The sequence below is a fragment of the Oreochromis niloticus genome, linkage group LG3, assembly GCF_001858045.2.
Source record: "Oreochromis niloticus isolate F11D_XX linkage group LG3, O_niloticus_UMD_NMBU, whole genome shotgun sequence".
Classification (NCBI taxonomy): Eukaryota; Metazoa; Chordata; class Actinopteri; order Cichliformes; family Cichlidae; genus Oreochromis; species Oreochromis niloticus.
In genome coordinates this window covers 72,761,671-72,774,304 of record NC_031967.2, presented here as the reverse complement: position 1 = coordinate 72,774,304, position 12,634 = coordinate 72,761,671, and the positions used below count along the sequence as shown (strand labels likewise).

General features: G+C 38.3%; 1 protein-coding gene across 1 annotated transcript; it reads left to right on the top strand.

The window, feature by feature from the left end:
* The first annotated feature begins 2,515 nt into the window (after positions 1 to 2,515).
* On the top strand, positions 2,516 to 9,384 carry LOC109199014 (sterile alpha motif domain-containing protein 3-like). Its single transcript, XM_019354347.1, has 7 exons — positions 2,516 to 2,562; positions 2,731 to 2,889; positions 3,048 to 3,135; positions 3,950 to 4,156; positions 4,420 to 4,591; positions 8,900 to 8,979; positions 9,088 to 9,384. Coding segments are annotated over exons 2-7 (846 nt in total). The 5' UTR covers positions 2,516 to 2,562; positions 2,731 to 2,887.
* Positions 9,385 to 12,634: the final 3,250 nt, after the last annotated feature.

Below are 12,634 nucleotides of genomic sequence, written 5' to 3'. Positions count from 1 at the left end.
ATATGCAGTAAATGCACTGCCCAAGTGTCCCCTCTCCCCACTGCCTGTCAATAAAGAACTTTGTGTTGACAAGACTGTTAGGTAATCATTTACAAATCTATAATATCTGTATGGACAGCGTTAACTGATGAGGTTGAAAAATTCAATACTTAGATTTAAAAGTTTACTCTTCGGCCACCACGCTTCTGCCATCTGCTGTTTTATTTTTATTTTTTTCAAAAGAATTAGCCACAGTCAAAGCTGCGCTATGAATTCTGGGATATGTTGGGCCGCGAATGATACACCTGACTCTTCCTTCAAGTCCGGGGAAATGAAGGGTGCATTTGGAATTGGAACAGCCTTCATCACGTCGCTGTGGTGTAATCAGCCTTCAAATGGGGTCTCAAAATTGTACCAAAAAAACTCTGTACCTCCCTCCATCCAACCACACACTTCTTCACGTTTGCCATCAGCCCTGCCTGCCTCAGGGAATCCAGAACCGTGACCAACCACTGCACATTCTCCACCGAGGTATCACTATGAATGACGACATCATCCAGGTAGGAAACAGCAAATGCAGTGTGAGGACGCAGTATCGCCACAGAAGGTGCTGAAAATTGGCCGGGGCTTCAAACAAGCCAAACGGAAGTGTGACGAATTGGTACGAACCATACAGAGTGGAGAAGGCCGTTTTTGTCTTTGGACTCTGCACAGTCAGAAATAGGGGTACGGAAGGGGTACATTACTGTGCCCCAAGGTACAAAAATGACATTAAGACAGTCTAAGGACAAATATTGGACCTCGGGGTAACTGTCTGTACCTTTTTTAGCGTCTGAAAGGTACATACATGTTCCTTAATTGTGAAAAGTACTTATTTGTACCCATTCTTTCAAAAGATAAAGTACAGGTTGATTAAGCTCTTTTTGATTAGAGGTTTTTTTAAAAAAATTCTTTTTGACAGTAATTTATTTGCAACTGTATTGATTTAAGCATATATTTTAGTGTTTTTATTTTATTTTTTATTATTTTCATTGCTGTTGTTGTTTTTGTATTCCCTGAACCCCCCTTATTTTTAAGCTGCTTTAAGAACAATGAATTTATTTGAAAGAAAAAAAGTAAAAATGCATTTAAACATTTTTTTTAAGAGTGATTTTAAGTATAACTATTTGGATGAATTGCAAAAAAGCACCCTTATTGAACTCTGAGTGCGAGTTGAGCCCATCCTCACAACATCAAACAAAAAGTAGAAGAAGAAACTCAACGAATAGCTGGTGGATTCTAGAACTTTCTGTAAATGCAGCAGGTGCCATTTTTGTTTTATCAACGGACGGAGATGGATTACGAACTTGCAAGTCCTGGTGTGCTCTGTTCACTTTCAACCGAGGAACTCTTAACAAAAATACAAGAGTGGGGCTTAGATGTCACCGAAGCTGAAGCTCAGCGTTTCAGAGGTAAGTTTTATTTAAAGAAAAATGTAGCGTAATTACTAATTATTGGTTTAGCCTAGCTTAACGTATATTAGCAATTTAGCTAGTTTCGGCACTCTCTTAGCTCAAATTATGTCTTTTTACAAACGTTTTTACAAACGTTTCATGTGTAAAGTTGAGGTCACAGTTCTGAAAAATGAAAAATGTGTACACATAGTATTTGTATAAGTTTGAACTTATATATGTGGTTCGGCCACAGTCTATGGGTTCGGTAACCCCTGCGCAGCGGAACGGCGCGAAATTTGATTCCCTGGTAGCTGAATGCAGTTTACCGTTAGTGTATTAATGGTTTAATAAAATCACGTTTTTACATCCATTCCAAGGCCATCAACACACATGGGCGGCTGAATATAACGTTTAAAGGAAATATCTTGACGCCGCATTTGTTTAAAATATAACAAGGGTGTCGCAGCTGGGGTTTGATAGTAGCGTTTTAAGCAATGTGGGAACTTTTTCAGCATGTAATCTGAGCTTGTAATACAGTCCTGCGGGTGTTATCGCTATAAGTAATCGGTCTGAAAGAACAGACGGCAGAAACTGTCGGAAATCTGGAGAAAGGAGTCACCTTAGTAGTGAATATTAACAAATTACAGCATTCTAGTCTTTTTTTTTCTTCCAAACTTGAAAGGGCACAAAAGCATGCTCAGACTCTGCTCTCCTGTGTCCAGTAGTCCCAAACAAACATCTAAATTTAAAAATGAAAACTTTGCATATCGAGAGGATTCACTCTAAAAATTTGGTTTATTTTATTTAATTTACTGATTTTTTTAATGAATATTTCTTTGAACTGAAAGAAGTTGTACAAAAGGTTTTAATGTGTGTGATATACGGTTTTTACCCATGTAAAAATGTGGTGATAAATATCCTTACATGGAATTTAGAGTTTGTACTACCATTTATCTTGCAGACAATGAGGTTGATGGTGACACAGTTGACTGCGGTCTTACTGAGACTATGGTTGCATACCTTTTCCAAGGATCCTTCAAAAAGCAGGTTAAATTCAACCAATTTGTGTCAAGGATAAAGGAATCTTCAGTGACGCTGACTCTGTCTCTCCAGAAGACTGGCAACCATCTACTTCGTCAACTTCAATAAGGTATTTTCTTATTTATAATGAAGTTAGTATGTCTGAAGCATACATGTTGGCCGTTATGCACTTTTAGGATTTAGTTAATATGATCATTGTTTCTATCATATGTATTGTTACTGTAGTGTTTTATACTTCAATTCATGCAATAAATCAAACACTTAACTGTTTTCACAGCAATGAAAATACTTTGAGACTGCCAGCCTCTTTTGAAATTCCAAGATTTCCCCAAAATCTGCAACTAAAACTGGACAACAAAGAACCGTGCCATAAAAATCCAAGGGACAGACACACAATAATCAGAGTTCTATATGAAGCTGTGGCACAGTATACTATGTAAGTTAATCAGGGTAATGTTAGCTTGTTGCTTTAGAAAAAGCTGAATCTGTCATATTGAAAATAAACGCTACATTACTAAGAAACAATAACTGACACTTGATAAAGTTTGTTTGTCAGCAGTTGCTCTAACACTTATGTTTCTTCTGATATTACAGGTATCCCACAAATTCTGAATATGTGCAAGCTGTGAAGACGCTGGTAATGAAGTATCCTTTCCTCAAGGATCGTGAGGGAAATGGTTATGTAAGTTAAATTTAAAATTTGCACAAGGTTCCTTCAAGATTACAAAGTAAAAGTGAAGCTTTATTCGATCTTGTTTTGTTAGTAAGACAATCTGTAGCCTCTCAGTAGGTTTGTATGAAGTATGTTTACTGATTCTTTGTTGGGTGTATTTTGTGTAGATTGTTTTTACAGTAACTTATGTTTCTGTTCAACAAGCACACATGGCATATGTCTTTGAGACGTAAATTCAAATCAGAGCGGGCACCACTAGTCGACAGTGAGGCAGTGAGGCGTTGTAAGGAGAAGTTTGGTTCTACGAGGAGAGGGCAGCCTAATAAATGTCAACGAACAAGTCAGAGAAATGTTTGTCAGGTTGGTGTGAGGGACATCTTGAGCTATAAAATGTTCTTGCATCTGTTATTACATCTAAAACTAAGGATTAGGGATGCAACTGTACCCCTTTTTTCAAACTGAAACAATACCAATACTTGGATTAGAGCACTTGCTAATACAAAGTACCAGTGCTAATACTTCTACCTCACAAAAAATTATTAATTGGAAGGCGCTAAAAGAGGGTGAACTAGATTAAAAAAAATAAAAAAATTTTTTTTAAATATGACTCCAAAACTAAAATTTCAAGTTAACAATTAAGATTTTATGTGAAATTATTTCAGAGTTTCCATATTTTAAATATTGGTTCATGGTATCGGTTAACTTTAACCGATACAAGTTCTTTGTGATGCACAGATCGTGTCAGCTCTAATTGTATATTTAGTCTTATGTTGGGTTTCTAATCTGTTTTGACTTTCTCTTCTCACTCTTGCTTTCTTTCAAGGGACCATGCGTCCAAGGAGAGGATTTATTATCCATAGATGCCCACTTAAAGGTCTTACAGTGCCAATATCAGAAGATGCAACCAGATACCATGGTGGTTCATAACCGTATGCAGCAAACGTTTGCTTGGCGGCAAAAAGAAATTGCAGATGGTATGCCTGTGGAGGATGTGTTGAAGAAGTACCCCTTCTTAGGGATGCCTACTGGTGTAAGTCAGAAAGCTGAATTGAACTTGGAAATAGCTGTCACATTTAACATGTTTATAGTAGTAAATTTTATTTGCCCTTGACCTTGCTTTCTTCATCTGTCCCTCTTTCCTTTTTTTGTATGTTCATGTAACTTCTTACAGTATTGTTGTTAAATTCTATAAAAAAATAATTATGCAGCACCATACATAATTAATATCAACTTTAGATTATTTCATTTTCATACACTGTTATTTTGTACTGAAAATGAATTTTTTACTTGTAGCTGTGCAACGAACTCGGGTGGATCCAACCAACAACGGGTAATGTAAGCCAGCAATTTCGTGAAGGGCTCTCATGTGTTGCAGCAAAGGTGATTGACCTTACACGAGGGAAAACCCCACTCTACCAGCTCTACCTTGATGCAAGAGAGGAGGCTCTCACTGATGACCTACCAGGTATTTGCTTTTTTTTTTAACTTCAAGGCTTCCATTTTATATAATTTTTATAGGTAACTGGAAATGCCAGATAAAATACCATTTGATACCATTTCTCACAATATTCTCCTGAACCGGTTAGCTTCCATTGGTATTAGTCACACCCCCCTTGCCTGGTTTACCTCCTATCTCTCAGACCGCACTCAGTTTATCCAATTTAAATCCCATTCTTCTACTCTCTTTCCTGTTTCTGCTGGTGTGCCCCAGGGTTCAGTATTAGGGCCTCTTCTATTCATTATCTATATGCTCCCTCTTGGTTATATATTCCGAAAATATAATATAAATTTTCACTGTTATGCCGATGACACCCAGCTCTACCTTTCTTCTAAACCCAATTCATCCCTCCCACCTATATGGGCAGAAATCTGTGCCATCAGAAACTGAATTTGAATAAGTTAAATTTGAATTTGAATTACTCGGATTGAATCTGAATTGTAACTTGAATGAAAGCTTTTGAAAACTGAATTTGAATTAGTCTAATTTGAAATTGAATTTATGGTTTGAAAATGAATTGATTTGCTTTGAAACTGCATTTTATCCTTTAAAAATTCAGCTCTCGAATAATTTCACATTCACTTCTCACCATTCAGTTTCAGTTCTACAATTCAATTTCAGTTCCAAAATTCAGTTTTTTGGGACTTACATCCGGTTCCGGTTCAAGCGCCGATTAATAGAACTACAGACTGATAGCGTTACTGATGGAATCTACAGCGTCTTGAGCTGAATTAAGACTTCAGAAGTCATTCGTCATGTCGAATGACCAGCGGATAAACTCTCAGGTTGGTAATAAATGTATTACATGTATAAGAACAAGCGTCATGTTAACAATTGATAGCCGTACAGTAACTTTTATGCTTATTGTAGCTGCTAGCTAAAAACGCTAATTTAGCCTAGTTTGCCCTGGATTCAGCTTTGACAAACAAATATGATCGACTGTTTCTAGTAGAATTCCAAAGTTGTCATCTTGTACCCTCTCAGAGCCCTGTATGCTTGCAGAGACCCCTACAGTAAGGAAACATGCAAAACGCTGTCCAAACCTTTGTATTTGAGCTTTATTTATGTCTTACACAGCATCCCAACTCTTCAGCGAACTTAATAACTTTAGCTAAAGTGAATAGTTAGTCTTATTCATTAGTGCAGCGTTACTGGATCACCTCTGTTTGAAATGATATAATATGATATACAACTATCACTGAAACAGCAAACTTTGTAAATAAACAACACTTCTCATTCTCTAAACGTTTGGCCACAGCTGTAAATTACACTATCAGTGCTTGTTCACTCTTGACAATAATTACATTTCTAAATTCTCTTTGTGCATTTACAGGTAAACAATATCTAATATTTTATCTAAATGACTGCTTTGTCTTTGAAAAGGTGAAGAGCCTGAGGCCGGTGACACTCCAGTTCTACTCTAAGTACATCCTTACGGTGGCTCACAGGACAAGGCGACATTCCTGTTCTGCCAGAAGAGAAGAGAAACTTCAGAGTCTTCATGAAGTTCAACCAAAACCTGTCATATGGAATATGACAGGGGTCTCAAACTCCATTCCTCGAAGGCCGGTGTCATGCAACTTTTCCATGCCCTTGATAACTGGAGTTTGAGACCCCTGCCGTATGGTGTTTATGCAGTTTTCTACCCCACAGTTACAGCATGTCTGACTGCCTGTTCAGCATATGCAAAAATATATGATGAGTTTAAGCATGTGATGACTAAGGCCTTCCATTATGGTGTTTGTCATCACATGTCACAGACATCTGGATGATCATTTGGAATAAACAAAAAAACAAAAAACTTGTTACTTCATCTTTTATCTTTATTATTATTATTGTTCTTATTTTACATTTTTCATTGTTAGGCATTAGGTTTATTTGTAGTAGTCCTTTCCAGCTTCTTTCCCTCTTCCATGTTACTGTGTCAGCTTGTCAGCATCTATTTGGGGTTGGGAGTGGAACAGGAAGTAAGGAACAGAAAGTGCCATTTAAACCAGGAGAGGTTCTTATATTTCAGAAGAAGGGATTAATTCAAAAGAAATGACCTCAATGCCATATTTTATTTAGGAACCCTAGAGAGCACTTTGCAAAATAACACATTCTTATAATTTCACCCTCAGATGAGCCAAGCTACGACTGTCAGGGAAGGTGATGTAGGTACAGAGCATGTGAGAGTGGTTAAGTTGATGTCTCTTGTCTAGATGAAGGCACAGGAGGGATCAATGGCATGGCGTAGAGATTCAGTATCTTCAGTCTTCAGTGGACACTCCATTTCTGGCACAAAACACCTGTAAAAGATGGTCGATTTAGGAGGTGACCCGACAACTTCAGCCTGTCAAACATAGCAATGGAGCAGTATGTTTAAAAAAAAAAAAAAAAATCTAATTAAGCATGCACTCAGTACCCTAAGAATTATTATGATAGTTAAACACAGTGATAGTTGTATATCATATTATATCACTTCAAACAGAGGTGATCCAGTAACGCTGCACTAATGAATAAGATTAACTGTTCACTTTAGCTAAAGTTATTAAGTTCGCTAAAGAGTTGGGATGCTGTGTAAGACATAAATAAAGCTCAAATACAAAGGTTTGGACAGCGTTTTGCATGTTTCCTTACTGTAGGGGTCTCTGCAAGCATACAGGGCTCTGAGAGGGTACAAGATGACAACTTTGGAATTCTACTAGAAACAGTCGATCATATTTGTTTGTCAAAGCTGAATCCAGGGCAAACTAGGCTAAATTAGCGTTTTTAGCTAGCAGCTACAATAAGCATAAAAGTTACTGTACGGCTATCAATTGTTAACATGACGCTTGTTCTTATACATGTAATACATTTATTACCAACCTGAGAGTTTATCCGCTGGTCATTCGACATGACGAATGACTTCTGAAGTCTTAATTCAGCTCAAGACGCTGTAGATTCCGTCAGTAACGCTATCAGTCTGTAGTTCTATTAATCTGCGCTTGAACCGGAACCGGATGTAAGTCCCAAAAAACTGAATTTTGGAACTGAAATTGAATTGTAGAACTGAAACTGAATGGTGAGAAGTGAATGTGAAATTATTCGAGAGCTGAATTTTTAAAGGATAAAATGCAGTTTCAAAGCAAATCAATTCATTTTCAAACCATAAATTCAATTTCAAATTAGACTAATTCAAATTCAGTTTTCAAAAGCTTTCATTCAAGTTACAATTCAGATTCAATCCGAGTAATTCAAATTCAAATTTAACTTATTCAAATTCAGTTTCTGATGGCACAGATTTCTGCCCATACACCTACCTCCCTTTCAGACTGTCTTATTGAGATTAGATCCTGGTTCTCCTCCAATTTCCTCAAACTTAACAGTAATAAAACTGAAGTTTTACTTGTTGGTACACCATCTATCTTAACCAAATCCCACAGTTTCTCCATTAACATTGAAAACTCTCCCACCCTTCCCTCCCCTCAGGTTAAGAGTCTGGGTGTCATACTTGATAATACTCTTTCATTCCAGTCTCACATTAATTACATAACCCGGTCTGCTTACTTCCATTTACGTAATATTAACCGACTCCGTCCCTTCCTTACCCCCCATGCTGCTGCCATCCTTGTCCATAGTCTTATTACATCCCGTATTGATTACTGTAATTCCCTCCTATTTGGTCTCCCTAAACGGTCCCTCCATAAACTCCAACTTCTTCAAAATTCTGCAGCTCGGGTCATAACCCGTACTCCGTTAAGTGCTCATATTACCCCAGTTCTTCAGCAGCTTCACTGGTTGCCCATAGAAGCCAGGATAAATTTTAAAATCTTACTTCTTACATACAAGTGTATCCATAAATCTGCTCCTTCATATTTGTGTGACCTGCTCCATATCATCACTGTTTCCCGCTCTCTCAGATCATCATCTGCTATTCAACTTACTGTTCCGTCCTCACACCTTATTACTATGGGGAACAGAGCTTTCAGTCGCTCTGCTCCCCGGCTCTGGAACTCTCTTCCTCCTGCACTAAGAAATATTGACTCCCTCTCCGTATTTAAGTCACAGCTCAAAACACATCTGTTTAAACTGGCTTATTCGCTTTAATGCTGATTTTATCTGTTATCACGCTGTTTTGTCATTTTAACTTATTTTATGTATTTTATGACTACTGTTCCATTTATTAATTGTATTTTTGTAAGGTGACCTTGGGTTTCTGAAAGGCGCCCTCAAATAAAATGTATTATTATTATTATTATTATTAAAATGCATGGGTGATATTGTGGGGTTTTTTTGTTTTGTTTTTTTTGGCAGATCTTGACACAAGGGCTGCACTTTTATTCCTGCCATACGTCTTCAAGGAGAAACTGGATCTCTTTGTCATACTTGGAGAGGTGTGTGTATTAAAATATTTAGTCTATATAAAAGGAAAACAAATGTATCTTTTGTTAAGAGACTAAGATATTGCTTTCCTCTACCTTCTCTTTTGACTTTTGACAAAGGTTCATCCTAAAACCCCCTATCCAAATGTTCAGCTACTTCATGAAGACTGGAAACCAGTGTTCTCCAGAAGCGCTCCAAACATTGTGAAGTTGGATGGCAGTGAAGTGTGCAGAACCTCGTGTATTTTTGAAGGAATCATCTCTTCTTTCTGCTTGTATTTTGTCTTCAACCTTGCTTACCCAAAACATCTGAAGAACACCCTGATTTTTCTCCAAAAGTACATTGTGAAAATAGATGAGGGTGAGGACCGGCCTCTGCCAATCACAGTCACCAGACAAATAAATCTTCTGTATTGACCACCATGCCTCAGCCATATCAGTGCTCCAAATGTGGCAGAAGAACCTTTAGTTTGATAAAGCTTATTCAGCACCAGTGTTGGGACTAACGCGTTATTAAGTAACGCGTTACAGTAACTACGTTATTATTGTGGTAACGAGCACGGTAACTAGTTATTATGCCAAAACCAGGAACGCGTTACTCGTTACTGGGATTTAGATAGGCTCGTTACTCATTACTTCGTGTGGTGGATATCGCGGAGCTTCCACAGATTCAGTAACATTAGTAAGTGGTGGAAGCCAGCAGGTGGATGAAGGAAAAGGGAGGCAAGAGGAGAGACCCGAAGCGGCCGCCGGTCCGTGTGTCAGGTGAACTGAACTTCAGGTAAGAAGTTATGACCTGCAGTCTATCGGAGTCAGATATAAACCAAGTTTAGGTGGAGTTTATTTTCGGTATGCTGACATTTTCGTACTGCGTGCTAGCTAGCATGACGGAGTTTCTATACAGCTGGGTGGGTGCTATGTTACTGATGCTGAACTTTATTTTGTTCATACGGTTAATTATTAGAGTTGCCAACCGTCCCCTAAAAAACAGAATCGTCTGGTATTCAGAGAAAATATTACGCGTTTCGTGTTGAGGTGAAAAGGAACACAGTTTGTCCCGGACTTCAGCTACAATGAAAAAGACACAAAGCTGAAGCTGCACAGCTGCCTCTTCTTCTCTCATTCTCTCCTCTCCTGTTTCTACTTCAATCACGAAACTGATCAATGATCAGCTGATCGGCTTTTCTCTCTTGTTTATTTATCGCCCACTTTGCGCCAGAAAGAGGAAACCAGCGGATGTCCCGTTAAACAACAGCAGCACGTTTAAGCTTGATCAGCTGTTGTTAGAATTTATTTAATATTAATTTCTAGTATCAGCTGATGTTTGCTGGAGCCACAGCTGTAAAAGCTGCTGGTCATGATATCGGTTTGGTTATCTGGTGAGAGGGAAACATGAAGATGAAACCAGGAGATGTCCTTACTGAATCATCAGAGCTGAACAGGTGATGTAGAAACAGGTTTACCTTTTAGGTGACATGGATGAGTTGAAGGGAAGTTATGAACTGTTTCTGAGAGACAAATAACACCAGGATCCTTTTCTAAGTAGCTGACAGCTGGTAACTGTGCAGGGGCGGGTCTAGCAAAGTGTTGCCAGGGGGCCAGGTAGGGCATTAACAGGGGAAGGGGGGGGGGGGGGGGGGGGGGCACAAAGAAATACTTTTCTTTCTTATTCTCATTTAAAATGTCTCGCTTTTAAAAAAATAATTATCTGAGTCTTACAACAAACGATTGATAGATTGATACACATATACCATCAGAACAGTGTACATCACTGTCACAACAGTGTTTATTTTCATTCAAAGGCTTTATGATTTTTCCTATAATGGTGGGCCGGTCTCTAGTCAAAATGCCCGGGACGATTTTTTTGTCCCAGTCCAGCTCTGTATGCAGCTCATCTGCAGTCTGGTGTTACCTACATCTTCCTATTCAGAAGGCAGAATTTCCAAGTTCTGAGTACAATCAAAAGCACCACGACTGCAGTTTTTGTGTTGGATGTAAAAAGCAGGCTAGAATCATGGCGGCGGTCAACGACGGTCCAGGCGTGGGATTTCTCTCGTGGAAATGTGCACATTATTTTTTCCTTTCTGTTGGTAGGTGGCACAGTGCACTTGTGGCAAGTAAGCAAGCTAGAAGACTGGCAATCTTGCTGGGTATCCAGTTACGGAAGCAACACATTAACAAGAGAATTCTGAGTAAAACCAAAGTTACTTTCCCTAGTAACTAGTTACTTTGAAAGTAACGAGTAACTTGAAGTAACTGAGTTACTTTTTTAGAGAAGTAACTAGTAATGTAACTAAGTTACTAATTTAAAGTAACTTACCCAACACTGTTCAGCACATAGGACTTATTCATTCCCATGATGCCAATTTTGATATAACTTGTGGACTCAGTGACTGCTGTTCTTCTGTTACACCAAAATGTCATTATTTAATCCACTATGCAAGACTGATTGAAATGTTCGGCCCTCTACGTTTGTTATGGTGTATGAGATTTGAAAGTAAGCACCAGTATTTCAAAATGTTGTCCCGCAATTGTAGAAATTTTATGAACATTGCTACAACTTTGAGCAACAGACATCAGTTCAGACAGTGCTGGGAGTTTTCTAACAAAAGTTTACTTGGTGAATTTGAAAATGTTTTTGGAAAAAGTGTGACTACACCATTTTTGTCATTACCACTGGAACTGCAACAAGCACTGACAGTCTATTGTGGCTTTTCTGAAGTTGATAGTGCTAAGACCTAAGAAAGCTTTCCAGCGTGTGTCAGAAGTAATTGTGAACAGTGTCAAATACTGTGTAAGAGATGTGTTTGTCATTGATGTACTGCATTCAGAGAAGATTCCTCTGTTCTGGCAAATTAAGTACATATTTAATATTGACACAATGTGGGTCTTTTGTGGAAAAATTCTCATTCCTCTGTTATATGACAACCATTTTCATTCATACAGTGTTAGAGTTGATAGTGAATGGACGTTGCTAAAACCTGGACAGGAAATTGATGTTGCAGCTTATGACACATACTCTGTTGATAACAGTCTGTATTTAAGAAGGTAATAAATGTGACAAGTATTTTTGACTTTGTATCTTCAATTTTTCAAATCTTGAGAGGAAAAATATAGGAAATCTGTGTGTAGATACTGAACCTTTAGAAAGACATTTTTGTACTCCTTTTAAGGGTTCTTTTTTGTACTTTATACTAAGGGTACAACTTTGTCCTTTAAAGTACAGGTTTGACGTGTAAAAGGTACAAATTACAAGGGTACAAATCAGTACCCACAGTTTAGGGTACAGAACGATACCTTAGAGGGTACCACCCCAGTGACAAGCCATTGTACCCCTATAGGTACATTTCTGTACTTTAATTTCTGAGTGTGTGCAGACAAGGGAATCTGCCAATAAGCTGTGTTTCAAAGTGGTGCTCCATGAGAGTCGTGCACACGGGCAGGGGGGAGAACACATCTGCAAAGCGCGGTTGCAATGCAGGAACATCTGCTTTATTGGAATGTGTGAGATGTTAATAACAATGCATCTTAAACACACGCTCTAAAAACGTCATGCCCACAGCACATTTTTGAGAAAAATCTAATGTTTTTGTCCTTGACGATCATTTCAGTTTTTAATGAGCTGCAGGAACCCTGTTCTGTGTGAGTGGAGAACAGCCAAGTCGCC

Bases quoted from the DNA above. Each gene is read 5' to 3' on its own strand.
- LOC109199014 (XM_019354347.1), top strand. The intron at 3,136-3,949 runs GTAAGTTAAATT...CTTTCTTTCAAG, and splicing joins ATCGTGAGGGAAATGGTTAT to GGACCATGCGTCCAAGGAGA. The intron at 4,592-8,899 runs GTATTTGCTTTT...TTTTTTTGGCAG, and splicing joins TCTCACTGATGACCTACCAG to ATCTTGACACAAGGGCTGCA.